At 35.5% G+C, this 18,415-nt stretch overlaps 2 protein-coding genes across 2 annotated transcripts; one reads left to right on the top strand and one right to left on the bottom strand.

Annotated features, from left to right (window-relative positions):
- The first annotated feature begins 1,716 nt into the window (after window positions 1-1,716).
- Window positions 1,717-2,697, top strand: LOC131613588 (early nodule-specific protein 2-like). The gene is made up of 2 exons (XM_058885244.1): window positions 1,717-1,812; window positions 2,017-2,697. The coding sequence occupies exons 1-2, from the start codon at window positions 1,717-1,719 to the stop codon at window positions 2,695-2,697; spliced, it is 777 nt and encodes a 258-aa protein (XP_058741227.1).
- A 543-nt stretch (window positions 2,698-3,240) lies between these two features.
- On the bottom strand, window positions 3,241-5,875 carry LOC131613586 (uncharacterized). Its single transcript, XM_058885243.1, has 4 exons — window positions 5,622-5,875; window positions 4,724-4,923; window positions 3,909-4,639; window positions 3,241-3,702 (listed from the first exon to the last, which is right to left on the bottom strand). The coding sequence occupies exons 1-4, from the start codon at window positions 5,873-5,875 to the stop codon at window positions 3,241-3,243; spliced, it is 1,647 nt and encodes a 548-aa protein (XP_058741226.1).
- Between the last annotated feature and the right edge of the window lie 12,540 nt (window positions 5,876-18,415).

Below are 18,415 nucleotides of genomic sequence, written 5' to 3'. Positions count from 1 at the left end.
TTTGATTTAATTTAAAAAATTTAACTTTGAGAAAATTAATTTAATTAAAAAAAACCATTTTATCCTTGTATTTTTAATTTTTATATATAGAAGTATGTATTTCCACATTTTATTTTGTCGAGCAGATTGTTCTAAAATTACTTTTGAAATTAAACTAGACTCTCAATATTTTAATAACAATTTAATCATCACAATTAAGATTACTAATAAAAAATTTATCACTAATTAAATATCTCATTTTCTGAATTAAAAGTAATTTAAACAAATAAAATATTTTATTTTTTAAACAATTAGTATTCGGTGAAGTTATTATCGTTTTAATGTATCAGTGTGTGAGCTAGTTTAATTACAAACAATCATTTATTTTCTTTAGAAAATCAAATTATTATTTTTTAATTAATGATAATTCAAAGAGTGAACTAAGTTATTTGTATTAAATTTTTTACTTAGTAATCTTTATTACTATATTGATATTAAAATATTATATGTCTTATTTGGCTTTAAAATTAAGTCTTGAACAATTTATTTACTCAAATTGTAAAAAAATATAGTTATATAAAAAGCGAGATACAATGTTAAAATATACTTTTTATTAAATTAATTATATAAGAGTTAATATTTAAAAAAATTAAATGACATAATTTTATGAAAAAATAATTTTACTACTAAGAAGATGAGTAAATAGTTTATACTTTTAACTTTTGAATTAATATATTTTTTAAAAATTTTATTTCAGAATATTTTTTTAGTCTTGAAAAATGATTTAGATAGTTTTATTTTGGAAATAACTTATATAAATATAATTTTAAATAAAAAGAAAATTCATTTAAATTATTTTATATTCATATCTTAACTAAATATTAAATATGTTTATAAGAAGTTTTTCGAAAATACTTTTATAAAGATTAAATAATTTTAAAAAAATATTTTGTGTAAAAGTCTCTTTATATGAAATTTTAAAATATTAGTGCAATAGAAAATAATTAAGTTTATTCTCTTTATATGAAACTTTTAAATTTTAGACGTCAGTTATATCTGACGATTGATATTAATAGTTCTCGTTTCTCATAAAAAAATATAAATTTTCATCAGATACGATATATATATATATATATATATATATATATATATATATATATATATATATATATATATATATATAACTTTTTTAAGTCATTTATAGTTTATTTAAATATTATATATATTATTTTGATGTGAATTTTTCTCTTATGTTTTCGCACACATTAAAATATTTTATTTATAATTAGTAAGAAAATTTAAATGTGAAAAGTTGAATTAATTTACTAATATTAAAATTATCATGGGACCTATTAAATATAAATGTCAACTATTAATTTAAATTCACCATTATAATTCGAAATCAAATTTAAAAATTTGACATTTTGGTCATTTGATCTTATCCCCTTGAAATTATGTGGTCTAATACTGTTTGATTAATTTTAGGAAAAATAATAAGAGGGATGGTGGTCTTGATAGTTTTTCTTTTAATTACCGGAAAGAAAATTCGATTTGAAAATATTTAATAATAATAATTTTTGAAATTTGTTATTCTGTTTAAAATATTTCTATGTTAAATTTATTATTTCTTTTAATGCACATTTATTTTTGTGTCAATAAATACTCCTTAATCTTTTAAATACATATATTCTCACAATACAAAAGGGTATACTATCTGTCTCTTATCTCTCCGAAAGAATGACAATCGCATACCTTTTTTTCTTTTTGGGCATTTACGCCAATGCATATTGCAGTGCCCCGCTTCTTAGCATCACTACTCAAGATATCAAGTTGGTGAATAAACCACATGTTACTCTCAAACTATATTATATAACTCATTTGATGTTCCCTCTGAACTATTCCTTTAAGAGTATTATTGTATAGTTTTGTTATATGATATTTAAACCCTAAATACTAATAGTAGTTATTTAGATCTTATTTTTTTAAGGTGCATGATCAAACTCTTATGTGCCTCATAATCTTTTTATTTTCTTGCAGACCAATGATGTAAGTGGTTTTGAATCTTTGCCTCATCAATTTCGAGTGCTTAAAGCAAGTGAGAAAAATAAAGTACGGGAAGAAGATTATGAATTTCACATCGACTATACACCACCTAGGACGCATCCTATTCCTTATCCTCCTCCTCCTCATGATAAGAATGATGAAGTAAGTGAAGAAAACTCTGAATTTAACATTGACTATACACCACCTAGGACGCATCCTACTCCGTCTCCTCCTCCTCAAGATAAGAAAAATGAAATAAATAATGAAAGTTCTGAATTTGACATCGACTATACACCACCAAGGACACATCCTACTCCATCACCTCCTCCTCATGATGAGAATAAAGATGTAAGTGAAGATAGATCTGAATTTGATATCGACTATACACCACCTAGGACGCATCCTACTCCATCTCTTCCTCCTCATGGTGAGAATGATGAAGTAAGTGAAGAAAGCTATGAACTTAGCATCGATTATACACCACCTAGGACACATCCAACTCCGTCTCCTCCTCCTCATGGTGAGAATGATGAAGTAAGTGAAGAAAGCTATGCATTTAACATTGATCATACACCACCAAGGACACATCCTATTTCATCTCCTCCTCCAAACAATCAAGCAACAAAGGCTAGGGTTTACTATAAATCTTTGTTGATAATGTATGTGCCAAACTAAGAAGAAGAAAATAATTTATTTTTTATATTTTTATGATGATAATGATATTTGGCACCGACTTGAAAAATCAACCCCTCTAAAAATTTGGCAGTCTAACAACGACTCTTATTGATTTTTTGTTAATTATATATCAACTTTGTTACATATTTTATATTGTATAGTTACATAATAGACCTAAGACTACCTTATTTCATATTATATTTTCTACATTATGTTTTTTTAAGCAAGATTATATTAAGACAGAGAATTAAGAGTTCTCAAAACCTGTTTACACATAAAATGGGGTAAACCCGTCAACAAAAAAGAGAAATTATGAACCAATTAGAATTACGGAAGATATAACAAAGGATCTTTGTTAAATTCATAAAAAACTACATATGGGGTGACTAGTTTCTCCTATAAAAGACCACTTCCAAATCAAAGATTTGATACCCCAAACCGCATTATTCACCTTCCAAACCTCATTTCTAAAGCAAATTTCATTCCTATTTAACCAAAGAAACCGCAAAATAGCTAACCACACCACTCCTAATTTTTCTTCTTTCACCTTCTTTTTTTACAAAAATAAAGCCAATCCAGGAAACACGATAAACAATCTTCTTCCAAATCTCCATCCGACTTTCCTATCCAAATTGCAACCTCCCTCCACGCCACCTCCACCATCTTGCATTTGAAGAAAGAATGATCCCGACTTTCCAGATCAATACCGCAAAAAACACACTTAGTATTATCCATAGACAAAGCTATTCTTCTATACACAAGTAAATCCTTTGCCGGGAGTCTATTCACAAAAAGTCTCCACCCAAAAGCTTTAAGTTTGAAAGGCACTTCCAACTTCCAAATTAAAGCTAAAGCAACGTCATTCCTATTAGAAGGACCAAACGGAATATGCATTCCAGCATAATACCCATAACATGAAGCAACCAAAAAATCACCATCCAGCGTAATATTCAAATTAATGTCATCCTTCACATCTAAAACCACCCCACAACCATTAATAAAATTCTGAAAAGACACATAGGCTGATCTAGTGAACGGATCGGTAAGATGAAATGAAGTAATACCACAACTCCCTCATTTCAAAACTTCGTTCTCCCATCCTCCCATACCCGCAACCGACACTTTTTTCAATAAAGAGACCAAATATAATTCTGGAAATTTCTCTTTCAAACAAAATTCCTCCCTCCACGCTTAAATCGGCAATGAGATACCATAGGATCAACACCCACGCTTTTCCCAACCGAAATTAAATCATTCCACCAATAAGAAGAAGTAGACGAAGAGGAAGAAACAGAGTCTAAAGGAAGCATACCTCCGCAAAGGCTCTTCATAGATAAGTCACCATAACGGGCTTTCAACAAGTTATACCAAACCGAATTATTACCTTTTAGAATTCTCCATCTCCATTTGTTATGAAGAGCCAAATTGAAATCTGAAATGTTTTTGATGCCAAGCCCTCCTTTTTCAAGCGGAAGACACACATTCTTCCAACTCACCCAATGAATCCTTCTCTTATTATCCTCCACCTCTCCTCCCCAAAGAAAATTACTTTGCACCCTAGTAAATTCCTTGGCCACCATAATCGGCATCTTATAAACAGACATAGTAAAAATAGTGAGCGAGCTAAAAATGGATTTCAAGAGAGTGATCCTACCACCAAAGCTAAAAAATCGGTTTTTCCAACCCACTAGGTACTTCTTCATCTTCGATAAGAGATGTATCCAAGAAGAATATCTCCTTGGATTACATCCAATAATAATCCCAAGAAACAAAAATTTGCTACCCTCCACTATACAAGAAAGAACAAAAGAAGCGGAATCTAAGAAATTATTATTCACATTAATCCCAACCAATTTACTATTACGATAATTAATTCCAAGACCCGACACAAGCTCAAAAGATTTCAACACCACTTTAATAGCACACACTTGTCTCCAAGTACCTTAACCCACAAACAAAGTATCATCCGCGAATTGAAGAATGTCGACGAAACTAATCCCATTAATCCCCACACCTCTAAATTCACCGTTCTCGGACGACGTCCGAACAAGACCCGCAAGGCCCTCGGTAACCAACACAAAAAGAAAAGGCGATAAAGGATCCCCTTGCCTTAAACCTTTCTCCACTACAAACTCCTTCGTCGGACTACCATTAACCAACACGGACATACTACTTTGAAAAACAAACTTTTCCATCCATCTCCTCCACCTCATACCGAAACCCATCCTACACAACATGTTTCAAAGAAAATTCCAAGAAACTTTATCATACGCCTTCTTAAAATCTACTTTGAATAAAAGGCAAACCCTCCCCTTTTTCTTAGCAAAATCCACCACCTCATTACCCACTAAGACCCCATCAAGAAGATGTCTACCCGGAACAAAAGCACTTTGACACTGCAAAATAATCGAGTGAAACACTTTTTTCAAACTTCCCGCCAAGATCTTAGAAATGACCTTGTACATACAACACACTAAGAAAATAGGCCTATATTCATCTAAAGAAGTCGAATTCGTAGACTTAGGAACCAGAGTAAAAAAATATTAAATTATTGCCTTTGAGATTCTTCCACCGGAATGAAAATAATTAAGATAATTCACAAAATCATCCTTAATGAAGAACCAACACTTTTTTATAAACAAAAAGGAGAAACCATCCGGACCCGGGCTCTTGGAACTCCCACAACTCCAAATAGCATCCTTAATATCTTCTTCTTGAAAAGGACTTCCAATAACTAAATTATCCTCGAAAGTAATACTCTTAAAAGAAATACCATCTAAAAGTGTTCTATCCGCATCCAACTCGATAAACTTGTTAAAAAAATGTTTTCTCACTTCTTCCCTAACCTCCTCCACCTTCTCCACTAAACCCTCGTGAGTGTTAATCGGCCCAATATGATTGTGCCTTCTTCTTTCCCTCACCACCTTGTGAAAAAACTACTATTTGAATCTCCATCATTTAACCATTTAAGTCTTGATTTTTGACCAAGCATGTTTTCCTTTATCCTCAAATTTAACCAAAACCTCTCCCCTACAAGTTGACCAACCACCCCCCATCTATTAACAATAACATCCGACACAAGGAACCAATCAATTCTACTCATGGCCCTTCGATCACCACTACACCAAGTATATTTTTTCCCTTTACACCGCACATCCAACAAACCACTATCTTCCATGAATTTACAAAAAAGATCCGAACCATTATCCAATTCCCTCCCCCTCTGCCCTTTCCTCTCACCAAGATTTTTAGTCTCTTATAATGGGTCCTAGGCTAACATCTTTGCGCTTGATGATCCTGGATCTTTCTCGAATCCCAAAGGCTCATCATCATAGATAGCGTCTAGCCTTTGGTTTATCGTATCTTTGAATACTTGTTCTTTAGGAGACTCTGGTACTATGTTTGCCCCCTGTCCTATATCATTCAACCCAATGCTTTTGGCCCCAACAACCATGTCAATAATTTCGGCTTCGAGAGCTGCTATTATTTTATTCTCAGCCATATAGGCCGAAATATTTTCAAAGAATGAAGATTCAGACATAATCAATGTCTTCGTTCCAACCCGAGGGCCGTATTCTTGTTGATTCTTCTTCAGGATCTCCCATAATTTCACGATCCCATTGAAAACCATTTGGGTGGAGAGTTAGGAAGTATAGATCATTCTTGTTTGGGGAATAAACATCTTCAGCTGGGCTACATGGACTTATATTTCCAAGATTCCTGTCGAAATTTGCTTTATCCACCTGGTTTACTTCGCTCATGAAGTAACTTTGATCAGCTTCTATGTTCTCCACTATGCCATCCGTTCTCCAAATTGATACCCTCTGATGCATGGTCGAAGGTACTTCCCCAACACCGTGGATCCATTCTCTTCCAAGGAGTAAATTGTAATTGGCCTTTGCTGGAACCACCATGAACACGGTAGGCCTTGTGATTGATCCCACAGTTAAATCTACTTGAATAACTCCCAGAGTGTGTCCTATTTTTCCTTCGTAGTTCGATAAAACCATGTTATGAGGTTTCACATCTGTATCGAACACTCCTAACTTCTTCAACATGAATTGAGGCATGAGATTCACTACCACTCCTCCATCCACCAGAACTTTATTCACTCCCACCTGTTCTATTTTGACCCTTATATAGAGAGGTTTGAGATGATTCTGCCTACCTTGACGTGGTCGCTCGAACTGGGCATTTTGCTCTTCGATGACACCGTTACTGAGGACATAGTAACTCACGGGTTTATGTTTCGCCATCTCTGCTGCGTCAACCTCATCATCTTCATCAATCTCTGTTTCCTGGTTGTACTCGTGCGGTAACACTGAGACCACATTGCAAGAATTCATGTGTAAAGACGAGACTCCATCAAAGTCGAAGTCATCAGTAGGTATATCATCCTCCCTCATTTGTTCTTCTTCAGCCTTATTATAATCCATTTTCCCCCAGCAGGGAATAACTTTCTTCCTACAGGAGGTTTGGTTGAATGAATTTCGTCTGGGAAGGTTTTTGTATTGCTGGATTCTCCCATTTCATTCGAAGCTGTCTCCTTTTCTGCTTTCTTCAGCCTCTGATGCCTTCTCCACTGGGACCTTGACATAGGGTTCTTACCTTTGTAGTTCCCCAGTCTAACAGCTTCCCTTTCTGACTCCTGAAATTTCTTTCTTTAAGCCTAGGACGCTCTTCCTCCAGTTGTGCTCTGAGACCTCAGATGGTACTTTGAAGGTAACTTTGGATGTGGGCTATCCTGTCGAAAATATAGAGATATGGTTTACCCCTACGGGCATCCCAGTTTTGATTGGATGGAATTCTTTCAAAGGATTCTGACAACCTTCGATGGTAAACCGCTCCACATCTTGGACACATTAAACATTCAGTTTCGTCTTTGTGGCAACGAACAAGAAAACCTAATAGGCTTTCTCCAAGTTTGGGATACACCCCTAGTGTCATACCCCAAAATTTGCCTTCCACATTTCATCCTTAATGACTCAAGGCTCAAGGGTTTTATCAAGACATTCCCCTAAGCAAGGATCTCCTAAACTAGGGTTTTGTATCCTCCTAAGGAAATTGACAAAATAAGGTCTCCAATGGATTTCATATGACTCATTTTGCTTCAAAACATATCCATGTAAAAAGGTAAGCTTCAACTCTAAGGATTGCTCACTCAATGGCTCAGATGATCCACTGTCGACTAGTTTGACTTAAAAGTCAACTATGGTCAAAGTATAGTCAAAACTCCTGATTTTTGGTTAACAACAACATTATAAAGTATAATTCATCATTTGATCAAAGGTTGATCATGATTCATCAAGGAAAAGCTTCAAAATCAACAAAGGGCATAGTTACTAAATTAGGGTTTTGGTCCAAAAAGTCAACTGTAATTTGACCAGGCATAACTTTCACATGGAACATCAGAAATTTCTCACTCAAATCCAATTTTGAAGGAAATTTGATTCTCTACAACTTTGTCTCTCACATGCCAAGGCCAGAAATGCTTAATTTGGGAGATATGGTACAAAAGATTATAGGTCCTTTTCAAAAGTCAACCAAAAGCATTTTTTGTAAAAGGGCATATCATCAAGATAAAATCCTCAAATGAAAAATATGTTACAAAGTGGCTTGTAGAGGACATCTTGAGGTTTCCAAAAAGTTCTAGAACTATTTCATATCTTAAAAATTGAGGGAGATATTCCTTGTCAAAGTTGGGCAATTTTGAAAGAAAAATATGAATTAAAAGGGGTTCAAATTGGAGTTTTTTGCAAATCGGCCTATCTTTTTAAGGTTTAATCTTGGCCCACAACTTACCCAAGCTATCGAATTTATCTGCCACGAATTTTAGTATTTTTATTTGATTTTATATAATTTTTATTCATTTAAATAATGACTTAAAGTTATGTAAATCAAGGAAAATCAATTATATGGTAATAGACCTCATAATAATCAATCTAAATCATTATTTATGGCATATTTTCAACACATATTCGTGGGAAAAAAGATTGGAGAGAGAAGGAGAATTTTGAAACAAAAATAGAAAGATTGAAAATCAATTTTCAATCAAATATCAATCACATGAATTATGGAGATTGGGGTGAGCTTTTTAACCTAATTCACTCTTCTTTAAGTAGAGGACACAAGCCAATTTAATAGGGGACGAATTTCTGGGCAGAGAACCATATTCAAGAGAAAGAAAATTCACTCAAAATCAAGATTCGGTTTTGGAGAATTAAGGACTTTCAAGGGATTCTAAGGATTGCAAAACGTTCCTGGGAAGATTCTGAAGCTGTGTGGATCATTACCCTACTTCAACACCCCCAAAATTACCTCCATTAAGGCCACGGTAAGTCTCTTCAAACTCCGGTTCGATTGCTTTGATCCATGCCATGTCAACGTGTTTTGATTGCATATTATGATTTATTTTGATGTTATGAATGTTTCTGGATTGTTTAATTGGAGTTTGCGTGATTAAAACTTGAATCACCATTGTTGGCCTAGTTGGGGTTCATAAGTTTAGAATTGGGGCTTTGCGCTAGGGGCGAAATTGGAGGGATTTAAGGGCATATTCAGGTTCGTGAGGCTTGGACGAAAAGATTGGGGGGTCGCGAAATATTTATGCATGTATATATGCTATTCGTTGTGAACAGGTTGATTTGCTATGAGATAAATCCCTAGCAAAACCGTAGCTAAAAGTTGCAGGTTTTTGTGAGTTTTGTGGGGAAGACGATGAGGTGTCTCCACACCATTAGGCTATTTGAATTCGTGCGCCTGTTTGTTGGGTTAGCTGGCAATGATTGTATATTATTTTTGTTCCCCATGTTATAAACAACTATCTGGGTTAGTTGAAGTGGTGAGGCGCGCGTTGTGTTCACTCAAGGGTCCAGGGTTCGATCCCTGGCCCTTACAATATTTTTTATACAAATTTCTCTGGTCATCCCATGCGTACACAACCTTAGGGTGCTCCATATACCCTCATATCTGACCATAGGATTCCCAAGTCCCTTAAATCTAACGCCCCAGGGTTAATGAATATATCATGGACCTTCAGCCAATTCATACACAATCAAAATCTCTTCTTTTTCTTATTTTTATTTTAATTAATTAACTATAATTATTTAATTAACTTTTTAATCTTTATATATATTTATAAATCTAATTTTTTTAATTAAGTTAAAATATGATAAAACATTAAAATTTAATTTATTATTTGTTTCGACTAAATCTATTGGTCGCGATGGGTAATAATTGACTATTTAATTATTTAATCAATTAAAAATAAAAATACATTTTATTTTGCTAAAAGGTTTTAACCATCTTATTGGTTACGATGATTAGCATATTTCTCTTCTATCGATTTGTTATTATTTGTAATCAAAGTTATTGATTATGAGGGTTAACGATAAAATTAAATAACTATTTTTTTTTAAAATACATTCATTTGCTATTAGTGATAATCGAATCTATTGATTAGAATTGTTAGAAATCCTCTACTAATATATTAATTATGGTGATCAAACCTATTGATCATTGCGATTAATAGTGCATATTAAAAATCAGGGTTGTACGCCAAATCTTAAAACACTTTTCATCTTCAAACCACAAAATTTCAAAACTACGATAAGGTAACTCAAAATACCTTCAAACAACCCCATACTAAATCTAAGGCGTACAACCCTTTCCCCGAACTACGTTGACTCTGATCCTCCATAAGGAGGTACGTAGGCACTTGGCAACAAGGCGAGTCCCCCTTCCCCAAAACCTCAATTCGTTAAAATCTCACTTTTCGCCCTATTCACTTCTTTATCTATTAAACCTTAATATTTAGCCATAAACCTTTGCCTTTAAATTCAAAACCTTAGGAAAGGGTTAAGGGTGCCTAACACCTTCCCTTGACCTGAATATAATAACTTACCCAGATCTCTTAACTGCGTAGGGTTTCCTATTCGCCCTGGTAGAATAGGTGGCGACTCTAAAATTTTATATTTTCAGGGCAGGTTGCTACACCCAGCAATTCACCTTCCTTTTTCCAGTTTCTGTTAGCCTTAGCACGCTGCCACCTTTCATAGTCTGCAGCCACCCTTGGATTCACTTGTATGCTGCATCTAGGGCATAACAACATTTCAGAACTTTGTTTGTGACATCTCCAGAGATATTCTTTCAAAGTTTCGTCAGGTTTAGGGTGATGGGACTGCACCCCTTCTTTCTTTAAATAACTTTCAACTTCCTCCATTTCAGGGGTTGAATGGTCTAGATTAACCATGTTGACGTCTAAGTTGTGACCATGAGCAATTGACATTTCTTCAAACTTATTCCTTAGGCCTTCAGTAGCCACAGTTGTTTCTCCAACAAGACCTTCAGTAGTCTTTGGTTCGACTGGCACTTTAGACGTGACATCCTCCTTCAGGTCATCAGCAACCTGTTTTCCAGCTTGGACATATTCTTCATCTCCTGGGTTCCCTCTTGCCTCAACTTCAACCATGTCCACCATGTTGATTTCGACAGGCTTAGAGTAATTCGTGTCAGCAATATTGAGGGGATTAGCGTCTATCTTCATCTGGAAACACTGTGAGGTTTTGTGACCCAAAAAATTATGGTATTTACAGTAGCCTCTCTTCTTCTGTTGCTCAAACGGAGGAATCTTAATATTAGGAGGCAGAACCATTTGGCCATCATTCACAAGCAAATCAAATATTTCATCACATTTAGTTACATCAAATGTGTATGTTTTGTTTGGAAACTTATCATTCTTTTCAACCTCGACGGGATTTTTTCCGTTCGACGGTGTAATCATCTTGCAGGTATATGGGCCTGATTCTTTCAATTCGGCTAGATCCACTTTGCAATCTTCGAACCCATATTGGTCCTCGGAAATCTCTGGTTGTCCTTCGTCTACTTCGACGTAGGTAACCCTTTCCTTTTTTATAGCTTTTGTTCACCCTAGCATTCTCAGCTTTTAATCTTTCGACCTGGCGAACCCTATTAGCCAATTGGGCCATATCTTGCAGATATTGCGTGTCCAATTTCTTCCTGATAGAGTAATCTAAACCACCAGCGGCCATTTCGACTAATTCGTGTTCAGGCACCACTGTAAAGCATCTAGCCTTCAACAGACGGAACCTGTTCAAATAATCATCTATGGGTTCAGTAAAATTCCTCTTAATATTGGCCAATTCTTTGAGACTTATCTTGGTTTGACCCATATAGAATTGTTCATGGAAAAATCTTTCTAACTGAGACCAAGTGTCTATGGAGTTTGGTGGTAGTGGTGTGAACTTGGTAAATCATCCTCAGATCTTCATTGTTCGCCAAATCTCCAGCCTCCGTCATATACCTAGCTATGTGTTCTGTGGTAGATTCACTAGTATCACCTTAAAACTTGGTAAATTTAGGGACTTTGCGACCCCTAGGTAATTCAGTTTGTAAAACATAATCAGATAAATGGGGTGTATAATTTGGCCTTCAAAGTCTGGTATTTAGACCATTTTGGGCCATAATCCTCTCTATCATAGCAGTTAGATTTGTTTCAATCTAATTATTTTGCCTAACCCTGTGAATCACTTCGTCAGCATTTTAGTTTCTATCAACCAACACTACCCTCCCAAGTTGTTCTTCAGGGGTTTCCTGTCGAACTATATGTTGTTCTACCCTTAAGGTTTCCGTTTCGGGGGGTGGTATTGGTGGTCGAACTTGATTTATGGTTGGTTCATCCTCTTGGATAACTATTGGGTTTGTCCTTCGACGCGCCGAAGGCTCAGGAACGCCTAAAAAGTTTTCTATTTGACCCATCAATGCTGACAATTGTTGACATGTCTCAGAGTTATCCTGATTGGCTCTGTTAATGTTCTGTATTAAAGGAGAAAAGATAGCTCTCATTTCTCTGGCCAAAAAACCTACCATATCTTGATTACTAGCGTCCATTTGTTGTCGGAACGCTGCTTGATTATTCGTTGTTAATATGGGTATGACATTTTGGCCTTGGACATTTTGGCCTTGGACATTTTGTCCCACATTATTCACACCAGAACCAGAGCTTTGGAATAGGGAAAAAGTTGACATGTTGGGTGCCGGATAAACAGGTATACTACTACTTAAACCCGTCATGTAAGAATATGGCATCCCATAAGGTGGATCTCTCCATTGTCTCTGGTCTCTGAATCCTTGGTTCGGAGGGGGTGTCCCCTGAGTACCAAATTGTGGTATCTGGTTCACTTGTGCATTCGACGGAGGGTTTGTAGCAGCAAAAGATGTCGAATTATTTCCTTGGATCGTTCCTGTAGACCCAGGTATTGAACCAGTAACGGCCATTGAGTGTGTTGGCGCAGACATGGCCTGTGATTGGGCATTGGGATCTGTAGTGTTTGTTGCACTATCATTGTTATTTGCCGATCCCTATGGAGGATCGTGTTGTCCCCCTCTGTTAGTGTTGTTAGCGATTCTCTTAGTATATTTCCTCTTAGGTATTGGTTGGTTATTATCGAAAGTTTTACCACTCCTAAGGTTCATACAACGCAGAAGGCAATGAAAACACTAACTTTACAAACTACATGAAATGAAAACAATTGAGAATAACACTATGACACAGTCCCACCGGGTGTGCCAATTTGATTACCAGTGATTTCTGACAAACAACCGCTAGTCCTCCAAAGTGTTTAAACAATCTGGTTACTCGCAGGATCGACTATATTGATCCTAGGACATTGTCGAATGTTGTTTAGTGATTTGATTCATATTGAATAATCTTTCTAGTTTGCAAAAATATACAACTTTCTAATGTAAACTGCAATAAGTAACTGACTTTAAAATGAAATAAAGCAAATGTATAAACAAAGAACTTTTAAGTATAACTTTGCATTGAACAAATAACATAAGAATGTAAATATGATGTTCTTCACACATACATTGTTTCAACAAAGACTCTTTTCTCTCGCGCCGGTACTTCGAGTATTTTTGTGAATTTTCTGTATATTGATTCGAACATATCAAACTAAACAATAGTACTCCTATTTATACTACTTCGACCCTAACGATCGTTACATAGATGTCTGCCACGTTCGACATTGCGAATGTTTTACTTTACTTTAGATGTTCCCACGCGTCCACTAACAAAACCGTTCCATTTGAAATTCAAATCTTCCCGCTTTAGCATTTCGATCATATTAGCACTTCCATCGAAGGATACTTGTAAATATTACTAACATTACTCTTGGTTGAATAATACTTCTTCCAAAGAGAAAAACCTTAAATAGCTCTAAGAAAACTATTTCTTTATCATAATCCAACACTTCAAAGTATCACAATCCTTTAGTCGAAATCTTCAGCTAACAATAACCTACAATCCTCTGAAAGAAATAGGAAAAATAGAAAATTACTCAAGAAGCCAGTAGCATACTTTCCTTTCAGATATTCATCTTAGGGGGAGATTGTTAGAACTCAGGAGTAGTTGAATCAGAAACATATAGGAATACCTAATTCAGGGGTAGCTGTATTTCAAAAATTAATAGGGTTATCTAACTCAGGGGGAGACTATACATCTCAGGGGGGAAATTATTTCTAAGTCTGATCCAACCCTTTTAAAAGACTTTTTGATGATAACAAAAAGGGGGAGAAAGAAAGAGTTTAGATTTTTTATGAATAAATTAGTTGCTTGATTGAAAAAAAAAGAGATGAAGTTTACTTGCTTAATTATTATCCTCTCATAAAATTGTTCCATCAAAATACATCATTTTTGTCATCATCAAAAAGGGGGAGATTGTTAGAACAAGATTGAGAATCTATGTTCAGAATCTAGTTTTGATGATAACAAGCATATATTTTGTGAGTAAAAATTTTATTACTAATGGTTTCATGTAGTGTGCAGATATTATGTTATAAATCTTCTACAAGATTCATCAGAAAAAGAGTACAACAATTACATCCAGAAGATTGACGAAGCTAAACATTATTCATCAGATGTTCTGATTAAGAATACGTCAAACAAGTCAAGATCAGCAAATCAGAAGTAAAGAAGCAACAATGAGGAACAAGACCATTCAGAAAAATATGCTACAACAATAGTATCACAAAAAGCACACAATCAGAAAGTACATCAGAAACTTCAAAGAAAATGACCAAGAAAGATCAGCTGCAAGAAGCTTTGCAACATCAGAAGATCACGCATGCAGAAAGATCAGAAGATCCGAAGTTACAAGTTCTGAAGCTACGACCAGTGACATGCAGGATACAAACATCAGTAGAAGTCATGTACAAGCCAATGAAGAACCTACAGCTCAACATACAGAATAAATAAAATACTAAGAGCTGAGAATCAAAGGGAGTGCCGTTAGAAACATCATCACATGCAAAACGGTTATAACATTTAAAAGGAACAACTCCCAAGGTTAAAAGAAGAAGCAAGCTACATGCAACACATTGAAGAAAGAAAAACCAGAGTAGCAAGCCACAAACTGACATCAGGATAATGTTCTGTCATGGACACATGCAGCCAATCAATACGAAGCGTTCAAATCCATACTCAACAAGATTTCAACGACTACATTCCAACGATAACCACTCATCAAGCTATAAATAGAACCCAATCTTCAAACTTGATGGGCATGGAGTGATCATAGTGTATGGAGTCCATCCATCACTGAGTGAAGAATCAATCTATCCAGAATGCAGAGTGAGTGATCATCCATCCCTTGAATGGATCTGGAAGAGATAAAGAAAATATCCAATGAGGATCATCCCTGGAGATAAGAAGAAAGTGTGCAACCAGAGATATATTCTACACAAGAAAGAAGAAAGAATCTGCGGGATACATTTGTGTATTTGTAGATGAAGCTGTCGCACGCTCGCGAAATGTGAACAGAGTCGCCACCAATATATTTATTCCATCGAGGGAAAGGAATATCAGAAAACCTAAGGTGAATAAGAACGAGGTCTTTCGACCAGAGATAAGGTACGGGAGTCGGTTACGCAAGGGGAAGGTGCTAGCACCCCTCACGCCCATCGTACTCGATGGTATCCACCTATGTTTGTTCTATTCTAAGGGTGTATAAATCTAAAGCTTCATCACTAAGGGAATGCATGCAAATGTAAAAAGAAGAAACACGGGGAAAATAAGGTTTATAAATAGTTGTGCTCGCTTAGGCCCCGCGACCTAATGCCTACGTATCCTTTTCAGGAATCAGAGCGCCGTTGTTCGGCTCTTTAGTTTTTGTTTGTTTGTGTTTTTTAGATGAACAGTTACATTCGCACTCCGCTGCTCGACCTCTGGAGTCTTAAGTTGGGAATGGAGCGGAAATAACGTGTCCGATTAGGAGAAAGAATGCCCTGAAGGCAAGAGAAAGAATGCCTCGGAGGCAAGAGAGAGAAGAGGAAAAATTGGTTTGTGTCTTTTAGGTATAATTCCATGATGGACGAAAACCCACTACAAGGCTTCGCATCACTTCTTTACTTTGTTTAGGTCTGAGCCTTTATTAGATATTTTGAAATGTTTTTGGTTGGGTGTCTTTTAAGGGAAATTAATTTGTGACTTGAATCATGCCTTAAAAGAGTTTTTTTTGAATATTTAGAGAACGCACATCGAGGCCTACGCCACAATCGTTTCTCTAAATAATGGTTAAGAAATACAAAGTTTTGAATATTTAGAGAATGCACATCGAGGCCTACGCCACAATCGTTTCTCTAAATAACGGTTAAGAAATACACCGAGGCCTACGCCTCAATCATTTCTCTTCCGCTAAATGGGAAAGAACATACATCGGGGCCTACGCCCCAATCATTTCTTTCACTAAGTAGGAAAGAACATACATCGGGGCCTACGCCCCAATCATTTCTTTCCCACTAAAAAAAAGGTATTAGCATGATTCGCGTCGTCCTTTATTAGTGTTTTGAAGTTGAAAAGAAAAAGGAAAAAGAACCTAATCTAATATGAACTAAAAGATGATTCTAAGTCCTAAATTGTCAAGTTATGCTACCTAAAATTATAGGATTTCAAGGGAAGAGAACTAAGCCCTAAAGGTTATGAATATTATAGGTCCTAAATCTATGGGAACAAACAAGTGAAATTACAAGTGAGACCACAATTACAAGTAGAAATTACAAGTAAACAATAATACAAAATTAGTGCAAAATTGACTAAAAGAATGACTTGAAAATATAGCACAAAACATGAAAACAAATGATTCAAAATCGTATTAAAATGAATTAAAAGATACTATTTAATTTTTTTTATGGTTTTTATGAAGGAAATTGAATTCTAATTAAGCAAAAAAGAATTAAAAGAATTAGCCTAAACTAGTATTTTTGTGATTACTTTTTATGCGTCAAAAATTGTGTCAAGGTCTAAGAAAATAATAGGAAAAATTAGCATTTTAATTACTCAAAGAAAGTGGTAAAAAACTAATTAAACCATAAAAATATTAATATAAACAGGGGATGCAAATTGAATTTCAGGTGTGAAGAGTAACTGGGCGCAGGGCCCATTGAATCAGCCCAGCAGAGTTTGTCATTGTTAGTTTTGTTCAACAAAAATGATGTTATGGGTCAAGGGGGGTGCGAATGGCAGCTGTTCGCGTGCAAGGCCCAGAGGTTCCTTTTGCTTGATCCATAACGTTTTGATCCAATTTCTCTTTTATTCAAAATAATTAAATTAAAAGAAAAAACAATTAATTAGAAAAAAAAGAAAAATAAATGAAAGAGGGAAATTAGGTTACCTGGAGAAACGCCGATCCCAATTCTCTCGTTCATGGCTCCCGCGGCGGCGTTCTCTTCGTCTCCAATCGGAGGTTCTTCACGCCACCATGAATTCGTCGCACTCTATTTCACTCCCGTCTTCAACTTCTCTACTCTCTCTGAGATGAAGCACAAGTGTGAAGCGAAGAGAATACAAAGCTTCCGATTCTTGAACGTGCGAAATAAACGACGCGGATGAATGAATTCTTCAGGTAATTCGTTTAAATGTTTCGAGTCACTTCTACTTCCCCTTGCTTCTTCTTCTTCTTCTTCTTCTGATTCTGTTTCTTTTCTGTTGATGATGATGAATGAATATGATTAGGATGAAGATTGAAGAATCTTCAGAGAAGATTTTTTCCTGGTTTTGTTTGAAGATTGATATGAGGAAGGTGAAGAAGAATGAACAATGAAGATTGAAAGTTCACAGAGAGGTCGAAGATGATTGTAGTGATTCCCTGAAATAAGAGAAGAAGATGATGGTGATATGAAAATGGTGAAGATGGAGAGTGGATGATTGAAGATGGTGAATTTTGTGAAGGAAAAATGGTGGAGGAAGTGATGAAGAGTGAAGAATCGTTTTGAAGTGTTATGGAGATTGATGAATGACTGAAGGTAGTGAAGAAGATGAATTGAAGAATGTGGAGAGAGTTGCGGAGAGAATGAAGAGCAAAAATGGTGGAGGATTGAAGGTGGTGGAGATGAATGAGAATGGTGGAGAGTGAAGTGAAGGTGGTGTCGAGAGAGGTTAAGGGAGAGTAAAAAAATGAAGAGGGAGTCTGAAGAATGGATCAATGTTCAGTTATATAGAGATCCAAGGTTAGTGTTTACTCTGAATTTCTGTTAGTGATTCTGTTAGCTCTGTTAGAAGGTAGTTAGGGAATTGGTTATAGTAGTAGTTGCAAAACTGTTAGGTGGTTATAAAATCTGTTATGTGTGTATGGATTATGTTTGTGGCTGTTAGGTTAGAGTTGAATGGTGGTTAGTTAAATTCTGTTAGAGGAATTAGTTA

This window comes from Vicia villosa, linkage group LG6 (genome assembly GCF_029867415.1).
Source record: "Vicia villosa cultivar HV-30 ecotype Madison, WI linkage group LG6, Vvil1.0, whole genome shotgun sequence".
In the NCBI taxonomy this organism is placed as follows: Eukaryota; Viridiplantae; Streptophyta; class Magnoliopsida; order Fabales; family Fabaceae; genus Vicia; species Vicia villosa.
This window is presented reverse-complemented; position numbering and strand designations above follow the sequence as displayed.

Excerpts from the sequence above, each read along its gene's own strand:
- LOC131613588 (XM_058885244.1), top strand. The coding sequence starts at position 1,717 with ATGACAATCGCATACCTTTTTTTCTTTTTGGGCATTTACGCCAATGCA. Across the intron at positions 1,813-2,016 it reads CTACTCAAGATATCAAGTTG|ACCAATGATGTAAGTGGTTT; the intron begins GTGAATAAACCA and ends ATTTTCTTGCAG.
- LOC131613586 (XM_058885243.1), bottom strand. The coding sequence starts at position 5,875 with ATGGAAGATAGTGGTTTGTTGGATGTGCGGTGTAAAGGGAAAAAATAT. Across the intron at positions 4,924-5,621 it reads AATAGTAGTTTTTTCACAAG|GATGGGTTTCGGTATGAGGT; the intron begins GTGGTGAGGGAA and ends CATGTTGTGTAG. Across the intron at positions 4,640-4,723 it reads TCGGACGTCGTCCGAGAACG|GTACTTGGAGACAAGTGTGT; the intron begins GTGAATTTAGAG and ends TTGTGGGTTAAG.